We start from the raw sequence: 25767 nt of genomic DNA, 5'->3' as shown, positions 1-25767 counted from the left end.
CCTGTTTTCTTCAGCTGTGTACCTCTGACTTATTGGATTCTAAATGGTTCCACTTTCCTTTGCAGAGGTTTTAGCGTGTCAACTGTGAATCGAGTTCATGTTTTTAAGCCTGTATCAGTTCAGGCAATGTGGTAAGCATCCATGTATTCTTATTTTGTAACAATAACGTGCAGTTCTGAGGATCTTTCATGCAAATTATACAGAGAAAAATGGTAAGGATTGTTAAGACTTGTCACATTTTGCTTTTTGTCTAATCTGTGTAAAGGATCTTATCAGAACTGCTTCCTTTTTTCTATATGTGCTTTCATTGTGTCATTTCTTGTCCTTGTTAACTTCCCATGGTCTCATCATGTTGTGATTCTAATCACAAGTTTTCTTTAAGTAACTAATGCTGTTATCATTGCCCTCCTTACACTCTCGATTTTCCACCTGCTGCTCTCTGTGTCTGTCTTTTACTTGTATGCCTTGTGAGATGTTACATAATGTCTGTTTTAAGAAACATCATGATCAGGAAAGCTTTTTGTTTGCCCACATCAGGTCAGCTCTTCAGTCGCTCCATAAAGCGTGTGAGGTGGCCCGTTGCCACAATTACTACCCAGGGAGTCTGTTCCTGACGTGGGTCAGCTACTATCAGAGCAGGATCTCCTCCAACCAGTTCTGCATCAACGAATGGAACGCTATGCAGGATGTTGAGTCACACCGAGCCAATTCACCTGTTCTCTTTACAGACTTGTGAGTAGTAGACGCACACATCCATAAAGTAGATGGTGTTTTCTGATAACAAATACACTGTTATGTTCATCCATCTGGAATAATGATCATATATGTTATTCCATGGAGATACATGGTAATCATAGTCAATTAATGAGTCCGCACAGTTTTATTTGGATCACGTTCAAATGTGCATGTTCATACGGTTTTCTTCAAGCTGCAACATAAATTGAAACCTGATTGCAACCACTTTTTTGTCGTTCACCTACAACAGTGGTATACAATGTGTGTCCAACAGGACTGCAATTTATTTGTGGCAGTAGTGGGTTGTGTATGATGTACTGATGCATTTGACAAAGTGAGTAAAAAACATGAAAATGAAAACAAATGTTTCTTTTTTCAGTTTTTTTATGTCACAAACATAACTGAACTGCCTTTAAGTGCGTTTAAATCAGTCCTTCTGAAATAGTAGGGCGGGCAACCCCTTTCCTCAAGAAAAACACCTAATAATATTAATAAATTAGATGAACACATCTCTCGTAGGCTCAACAGCATATACTGAATCTTGATATCGCTAGCAAACATTGGTGAACAACAGGGACATCTTTACTTAAACAATGAGACAAAATATCAACTTCACATTATAAAAACAACTGCAGACATGAACTGTAGATGAGACTAATATTTGTAGCAGGAAATCAACTGCAAACAAACTTATCCTTTCTCTCACGCCACGATCACAGCAACACGGCACTCGTTATGTCAATCAAATACGTTACTTACCGATGCACGAATAAGTCCAACATTGTCGTTTACCTATTAATGCTTAATTTGTGTAGTCCTCCAGATGTAAAGACATGATGTGCCTCCTATCTTTTCTTCTCTAAATCTGTGTGAGTGTCAAATGAAAGGAGGTTGTAGCGAGCAGTAATGTCTTGGTGATGATAAATGGCTTAAATGTTAAAAAAAAAATAGTTTTCTTAAGAGTGTATAAATCCACTGTATCCCATTTTAAATATATTTTCATGATCGCTCATATATTTGCCTCTAAATCCGCCAAAATCTGCACTGATGCATGTAAATAAAGAGTAGCCTAACGAGACTCTAGACCATCGTCTGAACCCCAAAAGTGCCTCTAGGTCAAGTGATTGCAACCCAGCAATTGTAACGGAAATTAAAAAGTTGTCGGGAGACACCTAGTTTTCACCTTTTGCATTTTGTGCATGGACAGATGAAATTCCAATCGCAACATTTAGGAAGGTATTCATATAACATTATTATTATTATTATTGGGGTACGTTGGCTGTGATTTGTAGAACTGCACTGCTTCAAACTGACGTGATATTGCACACCTATTCAAGTGAGCCTCGTGTTGCAACATGCACATTGGGCACACACTTGCATCTGATACGGAAAATTAAAACCCCAGGGAGGTTTAATACAGTCAGAAAACATGTTCACGAAGGGTGTGTACACTGCGAAGTGACAAAAACGGTGTTAACGCGTCTCTTGCATGCACGTGAACTGAAATAGATCACCTGAGCAGAGATGTGCGTGGTTAGGGCTTCACTCGGAACAGTGTTGCCCAACCCTGTCTCAAGTGCAGACAGAGTTGCTTCACTTTACACAGCACATCGAGGTTAAGGGTCTACATACTGGCTGTAATTTGGGGCAACTAAGAGCAACACACACCCACAAAGTGCATAAACTGTCACTTGAGCTTAACTATTTACACTTAAACACATGCTTCTCATAGACACACTTAATGACAAAGTTGTCAACAATTGTATACGGAAACAGTGCACATGACGAGAATGACCCTGATAGATTTATGGCTTTACTCACACCAGGAAAATTCCCCACTTATGCTTAGTCATGTGCCTCGCTACATATTTGGAGTGTGTGTTTCTCACATGCACACACTTCTGAGATCCTGGAGTGTCCAAAATAACTGTGGCATTAGTTGGCTTGATTTTAGGAAAAAAGAAAGGGGTCGAGACTTGGGATGGGCGATGTGGCCTAAACTCTATATCGCAATATAAATGGCAGCCTCTTGCGATATCGATATATATCACAACATATTATATGGCATAGAAATATAACTATTTTAAAACAAGTTAAAAAGACTCCTAAATTGGCTGCTGATGTATTTGGTAACTTACTGCATCATTTCCAATGGTATTATTTTCCCAAAGCTATTACACATCTTGTTAATTCACTGGTCGTATCTGGTTACGTTCTGTTTCTATGTGGAGATGAATTTGTGTCTTTATTACGAAAGCTTTTTTGACACTGAATTTATGTAACTGAATTGTTTGCTTTTTAATTTTGTGAACTGCGTTTTTTTATTGGAAAAACATTTGGTAGCAAATTTTGTGTTAAAAAATTCAGTGTTTTAAAATTCAATGTAGAAAAATTCAGTGCAGAAAAAAATGTGCTGCTTCAAAACGCAATATCAACTTCCGGTAAATTTACGACTGAAGCAATCGATCCGGTCTCATAACCTGCCAATGAGATGTCAAGTTTGAAGTCATGTGACACGGGTCTTAGACACGCATTTGGCTACTGAAATTGTCAGCATAATTTGATGTAAAAAAAAAATAAAAAATCAGTCCACAGTTGCATAAATTCAGAAGATAATTGAATGATTACATTTCGATCACAATTGTAATCTGACAAAAACACAGGATGGCGGTGTAACAATATCAAATATTCAAATTATTTTGAGCAAAATAAAGTCAATAGTGCAAAATAAGTTAATATAAGCAAATATTTATATTGGCCCTGATTTAAAGCCTTTGTTTTGTTGCCCTTAAAGTCCTCCTGTGTACAGTATTCCCTGAGTTTATCAACAAAAAGGCAAACAAATATTTTGTGATAGTAAAAAAATATTGATCTAATCACTGAAGTATTGGCCATATACTGCTGTTATATTTTGCATTTTTACTGTTTTTTGTCTCTATCTGCCCACCCATTTTTACATTCAACAGCTGACTTATTGTATAAGTTAGTCCTCGTCCTCCTTGTACTTGTAAGAAACATAGTTTATTTGCAGGACACAGCTGGAACAGGTCATCAACATGCATCATCACAAAGCTCTATCGTCTGCCAAATTGATATAATTTCAAGCGTTCATATAGCACAACCCTAGTCTAGACACACACAGAGGAAGAGTGACACAGGATAGACAGAAGCAGGTGGCAGGCAAATAGTAGCACACATGATGGAAGTGTTAGATTTAAATAGAGCTCTTTTACTCTGCCAACGCACGCACTGACCCTACTAAATGGACACAAGAGGTGTGGACAGTTCTTTAAAAAATCACAGGTAAACATCTATTTCCTGGGAACGCAACTTGTCTTTTTTTAACCAGCAGAAGGTGTGTTTGTGTTGGAGTTGACTTTTTAAGGTGGCCACCCACATGTTATGAACACACACACTTATATAGGTCTGTGTTTATCTTCCAGCGTCAAGTGACCCAGCCGCGTAAGCCTATAATTTCCCCTTTTACTGATGAAAGGTTCTGATAGCAGGCATTCCTATGGTGCTTCCAGTGAAGTGAACCATGACTCACTAGAGTTTTTAGTTGCTCATCTGCAACATTCATCGTTTAGTCGTATATTATAAAAATGAGGTTTTACAAGTCAGCTTCTTGGCTTTAGTTGTCTGACCCTCAGGCATGTCAGGACTTGTTATAGGATGTAACAGTGGCTGGATGTGGTGGCCAGTTCAAATACCCTTAGGAAGCGCTCTGTAGAGGTCAAGAACAAGAAATTTAAAAATATTTCTACTGTACTCTCTTCAGGTTGGCATACTCTTTAAGCTATAATAGATGCGTTGGTGTGCAATTGGAACATTAACACACTGTATAATGGTAATTAGGCTACGTGTTTGACTAACCACAGGCTAAAACGGTCCCATAAATGTCCTACAAGGGAACCTTGTTGTGGAGGATCACTCACAGGCCATGCTCAGATTTTCTCTTCCCACTCTAGTTTTGAAGAATTAGACAAAGCAGTGATTCTTTTGTGGATACAGTAACTCATTTGCACTCTTATAATTCAATGAAGAAAAAAGAAAATGCCCTTGCCAGGACGTCAGGGCGTTTTTCATTCTTTTGTCTGATGTATCGGCCTGCATTGATTTAAAAAAACATTTTCTGGATGATATTGTCCCACAAATAATTGCTGATAAACAATATTATTGTAAGCATTATTTAGAAACCAAATTAAAGACAAATTTTAATCATAACCTAAAATAATAATAATGTGAGTGAACCCTCTTGTACTCTGATTGGAAAGAATCGACAAAGAGAAAAACATGGATATAGCAAATGATTGATTCCGGAAAAGTTATCGAGTTCATTTTCATGTATCGTTTGGTTAATTGATTTGACTATCGCCCCAAGCCTATTGACGCTAAGGAGAGTGTGTGTTTGTAAAAGCTGTTTTTATGTGTGTATTCCTACACAGACCCACAGAGAGGGTGCGCACGGAAAGACTGATCAAGACGCGCCTCAGAGAGATTATGATGCAAAAGGACTTGGAGAACGTGACCTGCAAGGAGGTGAGAAACAAACATTTGTTCTATTCTTAAATAGTCATGGTTTCACCTCCCAGTATAGTTCTCTTCAGCTCAGCACCATGCGTGTTGGTAGAATCGACTCTGTTCCAGCTTGCATGCCCACTAGAATGTGGCCCTTGACTTTGGGAGGATGTCATGAACATTTATTTTTATAAATGACAGTGTTTCTCACAGATTGTCAATCTACCGTATTTTCCGGACTATAACACGTATATAAGCCGCACCCACTGAATTTTAGAAGCAAAAAACTTTTTTCCGTAATTTAGCCGCAACAGACTATAAGCCGCAGATACCGTATTTTTCGGAGTATAAGTCGCACCGGAGTATAAGTCGCACCTGCCGAAAATGCACAATAAAGAAGGAAAAAAACATATAAGTCGCACTGGAGTATAAGTCGCATTTTTTGGGGACATTTATTTGATAAAACCCAACACCAAGAATAGACATTTGAAAGGCAATTTAAAATAAATAAAGAATAGTGAACAACAGGCTGAGTAAGTGTACGTTATATGACGCATAAATAACCAACTGAGAACGTGCCTGGTATGTTAACGTAACATATTATGGTATTCAAATAACTATAACATATAGAACATGCTATACGTTTACCAAACAATCTGTCACTACTAATCGCTAAATCCGATGAAATCTTATACGTCTAGTCTCTTACGTGAATGAGCTAAATAATATTATTTGATATTTTACGGTAGTGTGTTAATAATTTCACACATAAGTCGCTCCTGAGTATAAGTCGCACCCCCGGCCAAACTATGAAAAAAACTGTGACTTATAGTCCGAAAATACGGTATATACGTTGGGCTATGAGATATTTAAAGACAATTCTGTAAATGTTTACATACCTCAATTGTTTCCAAATGATGCCTGTATCACGGCAGTAAAACGGCTGATCAAACAAAACAGAAGTCCTCGTCATGGAGCCACTAGCTGCGGTGGCTAGCTCTCTAATCAGCTAAACAGACTCAATAACTCCACAGTGGCGTTTTGGTGAAGGGGCCCCCACACTCTCCTCCAAGGTTTCTCATTACGCCCATTGGGTTGAGTTTTTTCTTGCCCTGATGTGGGATCTGAGCTGGGGATGTTGTTGTGGCTTGTGCAGCTCTTTGAGACACTTGTGATTAAGGGCTATATAAATAAACTTTGACTTTGACTGACCAACGTTGCTTGGAGTGATGAATGAAGAAACCATACGAGTAAAAACGCTATGGACGGCTGGAAGACTGAATGGCGCTCCGGTTGAGAAGGGAAGAAAAAGCACTACCAATAAATGAAAGGACACTGCAGCACCTGCAGTGAGCGAATTTGTCCAAAAGGTGGTGCCATAGCACAAACAATAAAATACCCTGTCAGTGTTTTTGCTTGTTCTTTTTTTCTAAAATACATTTTATTATTGCCGTCAACAAAGAAAAAGCCATAAATTATCCGCTTCCTTATAAGCCGCAGGGTTCAAAGTGTAGGAAAAAAGTAGCAGCTTATAGTCTGGAATTAACAGTAGTTGTAGTGGTGGGGGCGTGGCCTGGGCTGTGTTAGTAAGGGTCTGCGGTCTCTTCCCAGGTTTATTGTTGTTCCCATTGGTTTGAGTTTTTTCTTGCCCTGATGTGGGATCTGAATCGACGATGAAAAGACATTTATGATTAGGGCCTATATGAGTGAACTTTGATTGATTGATTGACTTTATCGTATAATTTGCATAATTGACTACAACTATGATTTATTTAAAAGGGCAAAAAAAGTTATAAGTATATATAAAGATAAATCTGTGATATGAGTAGGGTTGTGACCGACAAACTGATGCGACCGGATATACGATTTGACAAGTGAGCGAATCGACTGCATCGGTAGCAGCCACCTCAATTGATAAGAATCAGCTGTGAATCTTTAGATTAATTGAGTGTAAAACCATAGAACGGGTATCGCGCAAAACTAGAAAGCAGATGACGTTTTTTTGTCTTTAAATACAACGCAAGAGCCACGGCTACCTGCTAAATGCTTATCTCGCATTTCCACATTGTCTGAGTTTCGCCGTCCGTCAACACCCACCAGCAGGCATCTGTGACGTCACTGACTTGACTCTTGGAAAAGACGACAGTTTTGCCTTGCAGAATGAATACTTTATTTTCATATTTGTAGAAAGCTACAACAACCCTGGTGATTTGCACACACACACACACACACACACACACACACACACACACACACACACACACACACACACACACTTCCCATTCAAGTCCCGCTAACCACTCTCTACTGCCCCTGCCCGTGTCAGGTCTAGTTGACAATGGTCCCCAAATAGCTGTCCAAGGTATGCCTGTAATATGATTATTTAATTTTAGACCTCCAGAATCAGCATGTGCTCATAACCCTCATAAAATTACGTCTGAAAACCTGACAAGTTGACTTAATTTGTAAGATATGCAAAACAGCTCTGAAGTGCATTGGATACTTACTTTTTATTGATTATACTGAAAAGGGAACTGCACTTTTTTTTTTAATTTTGCCTATCGTTCACAATCATTATTAAAGACATGACGATGGGGGTATTTTTTTTTCATGCATTCTAACTCCTTAATAAAAGCCTGCTTAAAGCGAGCCAATGGGAGGTCCTCTATTCCTTCCATAAAACCCAATCAAAAAACATCCAAAAAACGCCAAAGATACTCCATTTAAATTTTGTGACTTGAATATTAACTACGTAAGTATTAGTGATATTGTTATTATAAGCGCTAACGCAGACAAACTATTTATAGCTGCATTTTGGTCGCAACCTTGCATTCCATGAGTATGCCATGAGTGTCGACATGATCGACTGATCAGCTGCTTCCTCGTTTTCTTGCACGTCAAACTTTATTGTAGATCATAAATCATGTCTCTCACTTGGATAGTAGAAGGATGAGGATGTATTTTGACAAGTTGGTACACTTCGACAGCCAATTTAGACCCGGTAATGGCGAGAACGACACGAAAAGACGCTCTGGTCCATCCCACTTTTATGCGCGAGGATTATGAGTCATTCTTCATCTAAATGGGAATATATGAACATTCTAGCATCCTAATGACAGCAGACGTTGCACAGTAAGTGATGTTTTATTGTGTGTGTTGGCTCTCATGAAACCAACACACACAGTGAGTAGAAATCAGTGATGTTAAAAAAAAATAAAAAAATTTGTGATGCGACTTTTAAATTAATGCTTAAATTGATCAAAATACGTAAATATTAAATATTATATATGTGCCTGTTAATTCATTACATATAAACTTACAGCATGTATATAAAACCTTAATGAAGGTGTGTGGATGTTTTTTTTAAGGGTTTTATCGGCAGAATAGAGCGCAAGCAGACTTTTGATCACATTTATTTTCTATTTAGAATGCATTAAAATAAAATACATCCATTGTCATGTCTTTCATTCATAAATAAAGTTGATTTGATAATGATTGTGAACGATTCCAAAAAAAAGTGCAGTTCCCCTTGAAGGACAAGACTTTTGTTCTTTTTTTATTTACACATTTTATTTGCTCATTTTTATATCATCCCGTCAAACAAACATATTCATTCAGCAAGACTTTTTTGGTCCATGTTTAAAAATAGATACATGTACAGATATTTGACATGTGTTTCTGTTGTTTGTCTTTTGTCATTAGTTCTGGGGACACAGTACATGTTGTCTTTTACACATTTAAAATACTGTAAGCATGTCACTTTTAGAGAATGTGCTTATGTTAATATTTGAGTATGAGTGTGCCTATGGTAATTGTTGTTCTCTGGGCATTTAACGGATCAGTTGACTATTCAGTTTGTATTGGAAGACGATTAGCCAGTCACTTAAGTATTTTCATCAGTTCTTGCTTGTAGACTTAGATTGTTCTAATCTAGTCTGAGTGCTTGGTGCCAAAGTCCTAACTATTTATCCTCTGACGCAAGGAGTGCATGTTCTTTTGTGGTGTTAAAAAAATGTCCATCATTAAATGTTAAACATAGGATCGAAATGTACATAAAACGTATCGAATCTTGTCCAGTTGTTCATACACTATCGTTTTGCTTCTTAAATATGTTGAATTGTCCATCACAGAGATGTACAAGCTGAGTTACCTTATATGGTTTTGCTGTGTTTTCTAATTGTTGCGGTTTATTTTATTACTATAAAGTAACTCGGGCTCCACTTTGTACACCTCTGGTTTATTTACATATATATACTATTATGCCTCTCTGAATGTTGGCATTTGGTTTTGGCAGATGGATAAACTGTCTTTTAAATTAGAGATGTAAAAATCAACTTGAGGTTGTTTATTGATGATCTCCACAATGAAGTTACTGTAAAACTAAGCACATGAAGGAAAAAACAATGATCACACAGAATAATTGCCTGCTTCAACTTCCAAAAATAGTGTGACCTCATGTTTGCAAGGCTGTGCATCCCGCCATTGATATTAACAAAGAGAAGCATGAATACAGTCCACAAGGTTAGCAATTAAATTCCTTCCTTGTGTGGCTATAGACTACATGAAGACAACACACTTTTGATTGATTTTGTGTTTATTTTACACAATGACAATGCGACTTGCTCCACTCTTAGGTACAGAACAGGTGCCCAAAAGTAATAGGGTGCAGTAATTGTACATACAGTACATGCTTTACAGTACTTGACTTTCTCAGATCTGCTGTGCAAACATACAGACATATCATGCCATACTTTGTTTTCCCAGATTCGTACAGAGCTGGAGATGCAGATGGTGTGCAACCTGAGGGAGTTCAAAGAGTTCATAGACAATGAGATGATTGTCATCCTGGGACAAATGGACAGCCCCACTGAGATCTTTGAACACGTCTACCTGGTAGGAACGCTAACAGCATTTTGTTATTCTTTAACCAAGCCTTGCATCCGTTGTCCTCCAGTTGATGATTGACTCAATCAGCGTACAGCTGACTATGTGTACGCTCACGCTGACCAGACTTATGTTGTCTTCAGGGCTCAGAGTGGAACGCCTCCAACCTGGATGAGCTGCAGAACAGCGGGTAAGACATCTGTCGCCACAGTTAGGAAGCAGCACACCATTTTGCTGAATTATATACACAGTCTGTGCCAAGGCCCGTGTTTATTCACTAGTGCACAAGATGCAACCAGGCCAATCAATACGTTCTCTGCAAAAAGCTGTTATAACGTCACGCTACCCATGCTTTCTTTCCCATGTGTATTGTAGCTTTGCTCAAATAAAACTCAAATTGACTGTACATTAGGTGTGTGCCGATTCAAACTTTGTTGCTTCCAGTGCTATGCCAATATTGGAGCCTTGAGTATTCGCCGGTACCGATATTAATCTAATATGATATCAACACAAATCGTACAAACTTTCATTGTTTTGTGGTGTTGAATGTTACAAAATGTTTGATCAAGTGAAATTAGAGGTATGACAAACACAACCTAATTAACTGGCCTGGTTGGACTTATGCTGTCTTTAAGTTGAAGTGAATTAGTAGTTTATTTGGTGAGACTTAGTGGCCACAATAATTCATATAGTTAAGCTTATGATGCGGTAAGTTGAATAATGCAGACATGTTTGTTACTGGATACTTTGTAATACATTTGTACCTTGGAGACTTTGTATCTGTATGTAATATGCAACAATAATTATGTGATACATGTTTGTATTGATAAATGTTGTGTATTAAACTGCAATAATGTCCAATTAAAGATACTTTAATGTCCTATTGTGTGCTTAGCTGTAGAGTAGCTGCTAGATCCTAGTAGCCCATAGCCTATCATTGCACGTAAACGTGCTGCAGGAATGCTCGTATCCAAGCTCTTATTTTAGATGCAAGTCTATTTAATCCGTTTTTTTATGATATCAGTCTGATATCCGATATCAATATTGGACGAGGACACTCCTAATTTAAATCACACACCTAACTTACATTGGTGAGCAATACTTTATGATTCTGAATACATTTTTCGATGAATCGAGTAATCAAATAAAACCGTTTCTAGCCTGCGTGTGTCTTTAGGGAAAAATAGTTTAAATAAAAACATTTTTCTGATGATCTTTCTTCTTCTAAGTGCATTTAACATTGAAGTTACACTTTTACAATGGGATTACTACTATATACTACTATATATGTTATATTTAAAATACAAAAAAAATGGTATCAAATACATAACCAAAGTAAACAAAAGGACTCTAATAAGTATGATAAATTGAGTGACAATATATTTAACCATTTACTATTAACCAATATATTTAACACATTTGAAAAGGTATTAATTAGAGGAGAGGTTTTTGAATTTTTGACGAACTCGTTAGCATTAACTTACAAAATGTGGATGCTAACATGTCGTCACATGGATTTGAGTAAAACATTCGTTATGCAAGTCAAAAATATAACATGGCTTCCAGAATCAACTTTTACCCTTGTTTCTGATTGTTTGCTGCTTTTAAATATGAAGAATGTTTTCTTATGAAGTTTGACAATGCAAGCATTTCACCACATTGTTTTTCACTTTTAAATGCTCGCAAAACCTCTCTTTCGTCTTCTTTGGGTCCAATTCTCTCTTTCCCCCTTGTCGTTGGTTTTTTTTTGCCTTCTCTCCCGCCACATACACACACACACACACACATAGGCCAGGGTTTCTTAACCATAGGGCCCCTAGAGGGCCGCCAAAAAATATCTGTTTCTCAACTGGGTACTGTATGGCGGTGCAGCGGTAGTCAGTTGTAATACACTTATCTACCACTTGTAGCAGTATTGATAATGTCAAACAAACCGAAGAAATCTGGAGCCAAAGTCATAGAAAGGTTTCTTAAGTTAAAAAATAATGACTCAAATGAAGAAGCTGTATTTTTATCTGCACTTTAATTTTGTGGACAGTTTATTAAAAAAAAACATATAATATGATTATTTATTTAAGATTGTGTTAGAATGTATTTATTTTAGCACTGCATACTTGTTTGTAAATTAATTTTTCATCAGTTTTATTAGTCCCTTTTTTGCAGTATATTTGATTATTTAGTATAGTGGACAAGTTAGGCCCCAAGGTCTAAAAGGTTAAAAACCCACATCACCATTAGGTGCGCCGCTCTCATGTGCGCTCTATTGGGGCAGTCCTCCGGAAACAATGTCTGCGTATTTCACTCATTAAACAAATCATCGAAGCAGCAGAATAAAAATGTACGTTTTTTTTTCTAATCGATCACATTTCAACCGATACGGTACCGGTGCCAGTTTTCAGTACTTTTGTGTGTGTTGTGTGTTATTAAATATTATTATTTTTAATAATTGACTATGGTCTGCACAGGAGCCGAACAGCAGGACAGGTGTAACATTACCTGTCACTCTAACTTCTTGTGCAGATCTGAATGCTTATTTAAATGTTTACCTAAGTTTGAAGCAAAGGTGCTAATCGACACGTTTGGCGAGGCGTGTTTTAAAGTAACACTTGCAGAGCGGTGCCTCCCTGTTTAAAGCGTCACCTTTTATTGCACTTCATGCACCCTCTTTATTAACCAATAGAATTGTCGGGTTTTTTTACATTCTTCTCCAAGATGTTATTGCTTGTATGCACTTTGTGTGTGTGTGTGTTCTGACACACTCAACATCATGCACCTCGGCTCTGTAGTCACCGGATGAAAGCACGGTACCGGTACTTTTCAAAGGCAGTATAATAGCAATTTAAATGAATTCGTATCGCGGTACTTTATTAGAACCGGTATACCGTACAACCCTACGCCATGGTGGTCAGTCCAAAACAAACTTATTGCAGTCATACAACACACAAGAAAATAATACACCTAGCAAGAAACGGCAGCAGCATGGGTAGCTAGCAGAGCAGCGCAACCAGAAGCATGCACGTGCAATAAAGGTACCGAAACATGGCACCGTTTGGTTTTACATGAATCGATACCCGGTAGTACACTGCAAAAACTGAAATCTAAGTAAGATTGAATACCTCAAATAAGGGTGATATTTGCTTATTTTCTGTCTGATAAGATAATTCTTCTCACTAAGCAGATTTTATGTTAGTGTTTTAAGGGTTTTGGTCCTAAATGATCTCAGTAAGATATTACAGCTTGTTGCTGAGATTTTATGACCTATATTGAGTAAAACATGATTGAAACTACAATATTAACTGTTGCAAAGCTGTGTCATCAACACTCACAAGTATAAAACTACCTTTTTAAAGTAATATTTTCTTATTTCAAGCATGGAAAAAAAAATCATGACTTTGACACAATTGTGTCTCATAATTAAAACAGATGACAGCCAAATGGACTTTGCTGTTTTATTTTTAATGAAACAATAGAAAATACGTACTCATAGTACAGTAGTACAGTTGTTATTAGTGAGAATATACTTATTTTAAGGTATTTTTGGGTTAATTGAGGTTAGCTAATTTGACCTGTTTTGGAAAGTCTTGACAAGCCAAATTTTCTTGTTCTATTGGCAGATAATTTTGCTTAGTTCAAATAGAATACCCCTAATTTTTTTTTTTTTTCTTGTTTTTGAACACTGACTTTTTGCAGTATACTGATGGAGTTCGGTCGGTGCCTATAAAAGTACCAAATTCAATACCCTCAAATGCCGCCCTGTTAAATGTCAACTTCTCATCTCCTTCTGTAGCGTCCGCTACATCCTGAACGTGACCAGAGAAATAGACAACTTCTTTCCGGGAACGTTTGAGTACCACAACATAAGAGTGTACGATGAAGAGGAAACCAACCTGCTGGAGTACTGGAACGAAACCTACAAGTTCATCACTAAAGCCAAGTAGGCCTCAGCACACACACACACACACACACACATACTGGTTATAATTTGGAATGGGGACCAAGTTTTTGATCACCACTTGTGGGGACCACCTTTTCTACAGGTTGTGGAGGCATAAAAAAAAAATAGGTAAAATGTCCACTGCCCAGTTAGCTCATACATGTCTTTAAATCTCTGGATTGATGAAGTAATGTGCTGATCATTCTTACTGTTGACCCTGAGGAAAAAGAGTTAATATGGTTCATGGGGACCAAATTTAAACAATTTTGCATAATTCACACAAATTTGTACGTGACTACTGAGGACCATTTAAAAAAATAAATAAAAAAAGTTCAAATTAAATATGACATCATCCTCAGAATACAGCACTACAGCTGTCCTCTTATAGGAAGTTTCACCACTTAAATGTGAAAGCAAATCCTGCATCTTCTGTGACATTACTGAAAACTGCTATTTAGCAGTAATGAAGTTGTCTGAAACTCCAACTATCATATATAGAAGGATGGAAAATTCTGAATGTGAATCATACTTTAAGGTAATAATATATATATAATATAATCATGCTGTATGAAAATGTCATCCTAAGGAACACTAAACCAGATTTTGTATTTGGAAAAATATATTAGTTTTAACTAAGGATGGATACCTATCCTATCCTATTATCCAGGAGATCGCAAAAAGCCGCTGCCTGACCAGGGCTCAGAAAATCTGCAAAGACTCCTCCCACCCCCACCAAGGACTGTTTTCACTGCTGGACTCTAGAAAGAGTTTCCGAAGCAGAACCTCCAGGTTCTGTAACAGCTTCTTCCCTCAGGCCGTAAGACTCTTAAACGCATCATAATTAAATTATCCCCTCAACTCCCCCCAAAATGGATTAACTCGCTGGAATAAAAAAGACAATATAACATACATTTATAAACGTGGACGCATGTGAAAAAGTGCAATATATTTATCTGTACAGTAATCTATTTATTTATTTATATATATTGTTGTGCTCGTAGCGTGAAAGCAAGACAACTTTAAGTATAGTTGACACACAAAAACGTGTGCGTCGTTTATTCTTTCAAGCACAAGCAAGAATGAATGATATCACAACAAAAACTCAAAAATCGCGGGAACAACAAACCCCCACCTTTGCGAGAATCTACTGACGGCCACTTAAAGGGACCGCGCCGAATTACTCGCTCTTAACTGCACACAAAGAACAACATTGTCATATGCACAATAGAACAGTACAGTGAATGATGACAAACTCAAATAACAGGTGTGGTGAATTATGTCCTTAAATCAACCGCTACACACGTCCCCCCAGAATTCGCCACCACAAAGAAAACAAACCGTCAATGGACAGGGGCACGGACGGGCCGACCAGACCGGGTGCGCCGGACCGGTACCAACGCCGGGGAGTCAGCAGGGGGGACCGGAAGGGCACCTGCACTGTCCAAGGTCCCGGGGGCCTGCGTAGAAGGATGCATAACATTATCATTGGGCCTAGGTAGAGCGGGCGGACGACCCCGGCGCGGGGGTACGGCCGTGGTAACCGGCTGACTAAGATCCAAGTGGGCCGCTTTCAGCCGGTCCACCGTGATCTTTTCAGACCGACCCCCGATGTCCAACAGAAAATGCTTGTCACCGCTCTCTAGGACGCGAAATGGCCCATCGTAAGGAGGCTGAAGGGGGCCGCGGTGGGCGTCGTGTCGGACAAAAACAAACGCTGCTCCCTTTAAGGAAGCGGGAACATGAGGCGGCGTAAGGCCGTGTTGAGAAGTGGGGATGGGGGCAAAACTCTTGGCGGCATCGAGGAGAGCAGCTCGCTGCTTACCGGCGGACCAAGGTGTCGTCGTGCTAGGAATAAAGTCGCCTGGCACTCGCAGGGGCTGGCCATACACCAACTCTGCCGAGGAAGATTGCAAGTCTTCCTTGGGGGCAGTCCGAAGCCCCAGCATCACCCAAGGGAGCTTGTCTACCCAAGCGCTGTCCTTCAGGGACGCCCTAAGTGCTGCCTTCTTGGACCTGTGAAATCGCTCACACATACCATTGGCCTGCGGGTGATACGTCGTCGTGTGGTGGAGTTTCACACCCAAGCTCTCGGCCACAGCGGCCCAGAGCTCAGAAGTGAACTGAGAGCCCCGGTCGGATGATAGGTCCGATGGGGTACCGAAACGGGCAACCCACGTACCAATGAACGCGCGCGCCACAGGAGGTGGCGGACGTCAGAGGTACTGCCTCCGGCCAGCGGGTGGTCCTGTCGACCATCGTGAGGAGGTATGTGCAGCCGCGTGAGGATGGGAGAGGTCCGACCAGGTCCACATTGACATGGTCAAAACGGCGCTCCGGAACCGTAAACGGTGCCAGTGGGGCCCGCGTGTGGCAGTGCACTTTTGAGCGCTGGCATGCCACACATGTGGAAGCCCAGTCCCTAACGTCTTTTTTCAGTCCACGCCAGACAAATTTTGCAGCAACCAGCCACTGGGAAGGTTTCCTCCCAGGGTGGGAAAGGCCGTGGATGGAGTCAAACACGCGCCGCCTCCAAATGGCGGGCACGAGGGGCCGTGGCCGACCGGTAGCGACGTCACAAAGGAGTGTAACCCCGGTGTCCTCAAACGGGACCTCAGACAACCGAAGCCCTGTGGCTGCAGCCTTCAGAGCTTGGATGTCTGGGTCGTCAGCCTGGTCAACTGCCATTTGTGCAAAATCGAGTCCCACATGGACAGCGCTCGCGACGGCTCGGGAAAGGCAATCAGCAACGACATTGCTCTTACCAGCAAGGTGCTGGATGTCCGTCGTGAACTCTGAGACGTAGGAGAGGTGCCTCTGTTGCCGAGCTGACCACGGTTCAGCCGTCTTGGCCATCGCGAAAGTGAGGGGTTTGTGGTCCACAAAAGCCGTGAAAGGCCGGCCTTCAAGCAACGAACGGAAATGGCGTATGGCCAGATAGAGGCCAAGGAGCTCACGGTCAAATGTGCTATATTTCCGCTCGCAGGGACGCAACTGCCTGCTAAAGAAAGCCAAAGGCTGCCAAGTGCCACCCGCCCACTGCTCATGCACTGCACCTACAGCATAGTCTGACGCGTCCGTGGTGATTGCAATAGGAGCATCAGGTAATGGGTGTGCCAGCAGGGTAGCGTTAGCGAGAGCAGACTTGACCCCCAAAAAAGCAGTGTGCCGTGCGTCAGACCAGTCCACCATGTGCTTGGGAGCAGCTCCTTTAAGAGCATCATACAGCGGCCGCATGAGGTCAGCTGCTCGGGGAATGAAACGATGGTAAAAATTTACCATGCCAAGGAACTCCTGAAGAGCCTTAACCGTGAGTGGGCGGGGGAAGTTTGCGATTGCAGCAACCTTCGCTGGGAGGGGAACTGCCCCGCACTCAGTGACACGATGTCCGAGGAAGTCGATTACAGACAACCCGAACTGGCACTTAGCTGGGTTAACAATGAGCCCGTGTTGGCTAAGGCGCTGAAAAAGGGACCTGAGGTGGGTCACATGCTCGGCCTGAGAGGTGCTTGCGACCAGGATATCATCCAAATAGAAACGGCAAGTCACGTAAAACAGAGTCCATTAACCGCTGGAAAGTCTGTGCGGCACTCTTAAGGCCAAAAGGCATACGTAAAAATTCAAACAGTCCAAATGGGGTGATGACCGCTGTCTTCGGGATATCAGAGGGGTGGACCGGCACCTGATGATAGCCCCGGACGAGATCTACCTTAGAAAACACAGATTTTCCAGCGAGGTTGGCGGAAAAATCTTGTATGTGGGGGACCGGATAACGGTCCGGGGTAGTCGCCTCGTTGAGTCTGCGGTAATCACCGCATGGCCGCCAACCACCCCCGGGCTTCTCCACCATGTGGAGGGGCGACGACCACGGGCTGTCTGAGCGGCGAATGATCCCGAGGCGTTCCATGGTCTCGAATTCAGCTCTAGCGATGGAGAGCTTAGCAGGGTCCAATCGCCGGGCTCGTGCATGCCCGCGGTGGCAATGTGGTGTTCCACACCATGCTTGGCGGTAGATGATGAGAACGTGGGCTGTGCCAGGGTGGGGAACTCGGCGAGGAGGCGCAGAAAAACGTCTGCGATGGGTAGCATGCTGGAAAGCCTGATGGAGTCTGTCGCGCTGAGACTGCACTTGTACGAGCAGAACGTAATCGCATCCACCAAGCGCCTGTTTTTAACATCCACAAGGAGGCCGAAAGCACAGAGAAAATCTGCACCGATGAGCGGCACCGTCACTTTAGCAGTCACAAAGTCCCAACTGAAACGCTGTCCACCAAAACACAGTTCCACATACCGTATTCCGTAAGTGCGGATAGGGCTGCCATTGGCCGCTTCCATGGGGGGGCCATGCAACTCAGACAGCATGTCCAACCTTGATGCTGGCAGGACGCTCCTCTGCGCGCCGGTGTCACACAGGAACCGTCGCCCAGAGAGGGAGTCCTGGATGAAGAGCAGCCTGCCCGCACTGCCGACGCTCATGGCCACTGCTGAACGCCGGCCCCGGCGTTTCCCGGCGGCGGTCCACGAAAACTGCACGGGGGACGGCACCGCCTAGCTTTGGTCCCAAACTTTGCGTGGAAAAAACATAGTCCAGAATCCGGTTGCCGCCTGGGGGGCGCAGCAGCAGCAGCGAGAGTGGGAGAATCTGCCATGGGTCTTTCTGTCTCAGCCGGAAGGAAAGCAGCCACAAAGCTAGGTTGGGAAGCTAAAAAGAACTTATCAGCTTCAGCAGCTAGTTCGCGGCAGTCCAAAATGGCGGTGTTGGCTAAAGCAGCCCGCACCTGAGAAGGCAGGAGCCTCAGGAAAAACTGCACGAAGAGGAATCCTGGACTGTGCTCACCTAAGAGACCCAGCATTTTGTCCATTAGCTCAGAGGGCTTGTAATCGCCAAGCCCCTGCAACGAAAAAAGGCGGCTAGCTCGCTCCGCGTCAGAAAGTTGAAATGTCTGTAAGAGGTGAGCCTTCAACGTTAGGTACTTGTTCCTCTCCGGTGGGTGCGTGAGGATGCCAACCACTCTGTCCGCCGTCGCGCTCCCAAGGGAGGACACGACATAATAAAACTTAGTGTCGTCCTCGGTGATACCACGCAGGGCGAACTGTGCCTCGGCCTGGGCAAACCATGTGGTCGCGGAAGTTTCCCAGAACTCGGGCAGCTTAAGAGAAACCGCATTCGCCGTCATGGTCGCTAATATTCACCGAATCCGTTCAGTGAAGCGTCGGGGTCACCAGTGTTGTGCTCGTAGCGTGAAAGCAAGACAACTTTAAGTATAGTTGACACACAAAAACGTGTGCGTCGTTTATTCTTTCAAGCACAAGCAAGAATGAATGATATCACAACAAAAACTCAAAAATCGCGGGAACAACAAACCCCCACCTTTTGCGAGAATCTACTGACGGCCACTTAAAGGGACCGCGCCGAATTACTCGCTCTTAACTGCACACAAAGAACAACATTGTCATATGCACAATAGAACAGTACAGTGAATGATGACAAACTCAAATAACAGGTGTGGTGAATTATGTCCTTAAATCAACCGCTACAATATATATATTTATTTTATATATATATTATATATTTATTTATTTATATATGCACCTTATTGCTTTTTTATCCTGCACTACCATGAGCTTATGTAACGAAATTTCGTTTTTATCTGTGCTGTAAAGTTCAAATTTGAATGACAATAAAAAGGAAGTCTAAGTCTATACCATACAGAATCACAGTACTATTAATGTTTTATGGGCCAAAGCTTAAAAATCACTTAGGCATCTTCAGAATGGATCTGACTATCATTTAAAAAGGTTTCCCTTTAGGGGACCTGTTTTTTTGTCCCCATACCGTGAGAGGTCCCCTAAAGGTGACTGTCTAAACAGAGCGGTGTCCCCATTAAGTCAGCATTGCCAGAACACACACACACACACACACACACACACACACACGTCCCCATTTTCCTGTTGGCGGTTAAAAGCACAATCCTGCTCCTCCTCTCCTAGGAAAGCCGGGGCCAAGTGTCTGGTTCACTGTAAGATGGGTGTGAGCCGCTCTGCCTCCACCGTCATCGCCTATGCCATGAAGGAGTACGGCTGGACGCTGGACGATGCCTTCGAGTATGTGAAAGAAAAAAGAGCTGTCACCAAACCAAACCCTTCCTTCATGAAACAGCTGGAAGAATATCAGGGAATTCTGCTCGCCAGGTGGGATTTTTACCGACGTTCCTGTTAGTAATCTTTAAAGTGGCGTTTATTCATGGTTTCTTTGTGCCCCCCCCCCCCCCCCCCCAGCAAACAGAGGCATAATAAACTCTGGCGCTCCCACTCTGACAGCGACCTGTCAGATCGACCAGCACCGTTGTGTAAATCCTCCTCACACTCCCAGAACAACAACTCCTCCTCCTCTCCCTCCTTGCATCACTTCCTGGGCGTGGCCGTGCTCCGAACTCTGGCTGCTGAACCCGACGGCTCTGCAAAGTCCACCCCCGACCTCCGCGCACGCTGCAACGGCGCCTGCGACTCGCCGGTAGAGGAGGTGCTCGGTACGGACCGTGACGCGATCCTCCTGTCGTTGGATGTCTCTGACACGGCAACATCAGTCATCGCTGTCAAAGTCCCTCCTCCTCCCCCCTCGCTCTGCATCCTGCCCTCAACTACCAAACCGCAGCATGCTCACAGCACAGGTGCAGAGAATAAAGCACCGGAACTACTTCTTCACTCCCGGAAGCAGAGCAGCTCCGACGACCTCTCCCCCGTCACAATGATGTCCCACGACTCCGATACGTCAGAACAGTCGCCGCCGGACACGCCGCGTGACGACAACCGCCCGCCGAGCCCTGTCAGCGGCGCCCACCTGACAACGCCGCCGCACAGCGACGACAACAACAACCCCAGCCAGTTACGGGCGAGCGGCGCCACGGACGGACGCGGGGAAGCCGACGGCTCGTCGAGCCACAGCTCGGACAACATTGACTTCTACAGCGCCAGGGAGAAGTTTCTGGGCTTGGCCCAAGAGGACAGAACACAGAGACCACCCGAGCAGAGGACCGCGTCGCTGGACAGTGACGACAACACGGGGATTGAGGAAGAGGAGGTTAGCGGACAAGGGACAAGTCAGGTAAATATGACAATATGATGCATCATGTTGCTTTGTTGTCTTCCACAAAACGGGTCTTTGTCACCGAGTTGTGGGGGTTAGGGGTCTTGATTAGAGATGTCCGATAATGGCTTTCTTGACGATATTCCGATATTGTCCAACTCTTAAATACCGATTCCGATATCAACCGATGCCGATATATACAGTCGTGGAATGAACACATTATTATGCCTAATTTTGTTGTGATGCCCCGCTGGATGCATTAAACAATGTAACAAGGTTTTCCAAAATAAATCAACTCAAGTTATGGAAAAAAAGAGTTAGTGCGGCAAGGGATTCTGGGTATTTGTTCTGTTGTGTTTATGTTGAACATTCTTCCATTCATTATTAGCGATGAGGTAGCGTCTCATTATCCAGGGCGTGGCAAACTAGTGACGAAACTATGATTACAATTAGCGATGTCCGATAATGGCTTTTTTGCCGATATCCGATAATCCGATATTGTCCAACTCTTAATTACCGATTCCGATATCAACCGATACCGATATATACAGTCGTGGAATGAACACATTATTATGCCTAATTTTGTTGTGATGCCCCGCTGGATGCATTAAACAATGTAACAAGGTTTTCCAAAATAAATCAACTCAAGTTATGGAAAAAAATAGTTCTGTTGTGTTTATGTTGTGTTACGGTGCGGATGTTCTCCCGAAATGTGTTTGTCATTCTTGTTTGGTGTGGGTTCACAGTGTGGCGCATATTTGTAACAGTGTTAAAGTTGTTTATACGGCCACCCTCAGTGTGACCTGTATGGCCGTTGATCAAGTATGCCTTGCATTTACTTGTGTGTGTGTGTGTGTGTGTGTGTGTGTGTGTGTGTGTGTGTGTAGGAGCCGCATAAATTATGTGACGGGGCCGGCACGCTGTTTGTATGAAGGAAAAGCGGACGTGACGACAGGTTGTAGAGGACGCTAAAGGCAGTGCCTTTAAGGCACTCCCCCAATAATGTTATCATGGTGGAAATCGGGAGAGGTTCGGGAGAATGGTTGCCCCGGGAGATTTTCGGGAGGGGCACTGAAATTCGGGAGTGTCCCGGGAATATCGTGGAGGTTGATAATTTCCGATATTACATTTTAAAGCATTTATCGGCCGATATTATCGGACATCTCTAGTCGTGACACGACGATACTATTAAAAGCTCTCTATAACGTGCAGGTCATGTGACATGTTCTTCCTCTCCTCCGCCCACAGTCCGACAGCGACGACAAGATCAGCCCGCCCCTCCCTCTCCATGACAACGCCATATCCGTCCGCCATATTGTCACCGAGATCGAAGCCATAAGCCACCCAGCTACTTCCGCGGCGTCCCCCGCCGGGTCCTCGCCGTCGCCCACGTCGCACAGTCCTCAGGAGGAGGCGGAGACCGGAGAGACTCATCCCACGCACCCGCCGTCCCCCTCCATGCTGCCATGCGATTGGCCGGCGGGCTCGGTGCGACGGGCCACCGAGCAGCTGGAGTTGAAGCTGAGGCAGGAAATGGAGACGGCGGCATCGCAGCGCTCGCCGCTGCCATCCCCCTGCCTTGAACAACTTCCTGTCCGAGTGTCCTCGTTAAGCGCCGGGCAGCCGTCACTTCCTGTCTCTCAGCGCACCACAAAGGCGAGCACTGAAGAGTCCCAGGATGAAGACAACCTGCCAGCGCCTGCACGTGACTCATCACGTGACTCATCAAGCGAGCGGTCCAGAATTCTTCTAGAAGGCGTCACGGTCCAAGAGTCGGACCCCGACGACGGCCAAGAGTCACGTGACAGGAAGGGAGGCTGCGGCCCCGACTGTGACGCCAACAACCGCCTCGTTCATAGCGGCCAGGAGCTGGAGCGGATCCAACAAACGTTGAGAGAACTGCAAGCGTTCCTTCATGAGGGCGTCGGCCTGGAGAGGCCGGCCAATCGGGATGAAGACCGGGGGAAGCCCCACCCCCTGAAGGACACCATGGATGTGGACGTGACGCCGTGCTCAGTGGCGCCCCCCGCAGGCGTGGACATGTTGCAGCGGCTGAAGCAAGACGGGAAGATCTTCCTGCAGCCGGTCGGTTGGCAGCGAGCCATCGAGCTGGAAGCTCGCATCCGCCAGGCGGGCCTCACCCCGCCTTCCCTCATGAAGAGGTCCGCCTCCTTGGCCAAACTGGACTGCTTGGAACTTTCCGCCACCGACCTCAGCGATCTTGACCTGAGGCAGCGCGGCAGGACCCCTTCGGCGCACTCCCACGACTCCTTCGCCACGTCGCCGACTCACTCGGACGACACGTGGAAGAAGCAGAAAGTCCTGACCCGGAACGCCCGGCGTGAAGCCACGCCTTCATCCCGCGACGACTCGCCGCCTGGCCCGGGAGCAGAGAGGGCGGAGCTAGACGGCTGCGCCACGTCTTCGCGTTCGCAGGGGCGGGGCCACACGTCGAGACGGTCGAGGAAAGCGAGCGAGAGAAAACAGCGTGCCGCCACACTGCTGTACAACACCATGTGACCTCACAACTCAGCACCACGTGTGCCAATCATGTAGCAGGTGTGCGTGCGTGTTTGCATGTCAACTACTGGATGTTTGAACTGGATGATGCACACAAACTGTGTTTTTTTTATGCTTGTGTAAATTTGTCCAACTCCAAAATGAGGGCTTCTTCTCAAACATGCACTTTACTCTCATCTTTTATTTGATCGTGTTGCACTGATATCATTGTTTCTCCTTTGTGTTCATCATGTCAACACACGTGTCTTTAACACACTTTTTAATTTAACAAAGACAAAGCTGGTATGTTTGTTACATGTTTTTTTTATTCCGTGCTTTAGCAATTAATAAATATCATGGCTTTGTTTTGACTGGCGTCTCCCTTGTCTTTTTACTCACTTGTGCTTTACTGCCCTCTGCAGGCCAGGAAATGAACTACTTATTAAGTCAATGTGCCGAGTTCATGTAGGGGAAATAAAATATTACTCAGTATTACACACTTAAATTGCACCTTATGCCATCCATTGTTCATCAAAAATGAGACCCTCTTGAGAAAATATATTTTTTAAATGCCTGAGATGGGTCAACGCAAATGTTGAGTAGATTAATATCTTTATCAGTTTGAGAATTGTAAAAAAAAAGTTTTAATGGCCTTTATACATCATAGTAATTAAATAATCTTATCAGGCCAATTAAATGGAATTTGATCATGTGCAGCGTCTTTGGAAAATAAAAGGATTCTGCCATAACCTGACTTAGTGTAAACGCCTTATTCTTTAAAAAAAAAAAAAAGGCCACTCATCTCCGTGGGGATTCAGATACTGATAATTTACCTCACGTGGGCCATTAATTAAACACTCCTCTCACAAATGAGTTAACAAGGGAAGTCCATTAAAAAAATATTCCTCCTTGGGGTGAGATTTTTTTAATTACTGCATAATTAGATTGTACTAAATATATCCCTAGTGGCTTAAAGTAATTTTAATTAACTTACACTTCTTTTTTTTTTTTAATTGAGACAGAGATTATTAATGTATTTAATATTTGTATGGCATATTATTTATTTGTTCACATTATGTTACAGAGAACAAGGAAATTGGCTAAAATTGATATGGTATGAAAAGGGGTAGGGTTAAATAAGCTCTGCTCCTTCCTACTCCTTTTCGGACGTGCTGTAATGAAACAACCGAATTGTGTGATGCATGAATGGATTTACCATGAATTGATTAACGTGGACCCCGACTTAAACAAGTTGAAAAACTTATTCGGGTGTTACCATTTAGTGGTCAATTGTAAATGATATGTACTGTACTGTGCAATCTACAAATACAAGTTTCAATCAATCAATTACATTGTATCGTATGCATGTTCGAAATAAACAACCTGAACTGTACGATTCATGAACGAACTGTTCAAAACTCACCAGTCGAGCCTCATGGGGACTAGTGTCTTTTAACTCGTTTACTAACTCACTCCTGGTTAGCTACATTTATAAAAGTGAGTCAGTAAAAATGTCATTCATAAACCAACCGTCACTCTAACCGCCCAAAAGAGCGAACGATTCACTTGTTCAACTCGTGAGTTTCTGCCCATTAGTGACGACTCGAAAGAGTGAATCGAGGAAATTCAGGCCCTGATTTACTTCATTCAGCGAGTGACGTCACTGCCCGATTTACTTACCTGCCCGATTTGTTTGCGCAGGCGCCAAAAGTGAGCAACTTCCGTTGCCTACTCGACGGCAGATTTTCCAAAATAAAGGCATTTTACACATATATTTTTTTAACAAATGTTCGGGATGTTATCTACTGATAACTTCAAATAATCAACTACACTACAAAAAATAAAATTACTTTCATCCATCCGTATAGTTCATTGTTTAAATTTGCCATTTTCTTCTGAGCTTTGCCTCTGGGGGACATTTAAAGTGTTAGCAGTTACACTGAATACACTTGCATGTTACGCTAATAATACAAGTATTCAATTAAAAGAAGGATATCCAAATACTTTTAATGCATATACGTTGGTATTTTTGCAATATTTCAACGACTCAAAGGTCGAAAAACTGTACTCTCACGACCGGAAGTTATGTTTGCGCATGCGCGAAACGACG

The 25767-nt window shown here is 43.0% G+C and overlaps 1 protein-coding gene across 2 annotated transcripts in view; it reads left to right on the top strand.

Moving 5' to 3' along the window:
• The window catches only part of ssh2a (slingshot protein phosphatase 2a), a 74481-nt gene extending 50453 nt beyond the window's left edge, over positions 1 to 24028 (top strand). For both annotated transcript variants that reach the window (XM_061925627.1, XM_061925626.1), the window contains 9 exons: positions 66 to 131; positions 538 to 732; positions 5184 to 5277; positions 10021 to 10149; positions 10284 to 10330; positions 13928 to 14074; positions 20063 to 20263; positions 20351 to 21176; positions 22407 to 24028. In XM_061925627.1, the coding sequence (XP_061781611.1) occupies positions 66 to 131; positions 538 to 732; positions 5184 to 5277; positions 10021 to 10149; positions 10284 to 10330; positions 13928 to 14074; positions 20063 to 20263; positions 20351 to 21176; positions 22407 to 23678 (2977 nt within the window). In that variant the 3' untranslated portion in view covers positions 23679 to 24028. The remainder of the gene's footprint in view (positions 1 to 65; positions 132 to 537; positions 733 to 5183; positions 5278 to 10020; positions 10150 to 10283; positions 10331 to 13927; positions 14075 to 20062; positions 20264 to 20350; positions 21177 to 22406) is intronic.
• The last annotated feature ends 1739 nt before the right edge of the window (positions 24029 to 25767 follow it).

Source organism: Nerophis lumbriciformis, linkage group LG30, assembly GCF_033978685.3.
Source record: "Nerophis lumbriciformis linkage group LG30, RoL_Nlum_v2.1, whole genome shotgun sequence".
In the NCBI taxonomy this organism is placed as follows: Eukaryota; Metazoa; Chordata; class Actinopteri; order Syngnathiformes; family Syngnathidae; genus Nerophis; species Nerophis lumbriciformis.
Note: the sequence above shows the minus strand (reverse complement) of the source record. Positions and strands in the feature narration are given on the sequence as shown.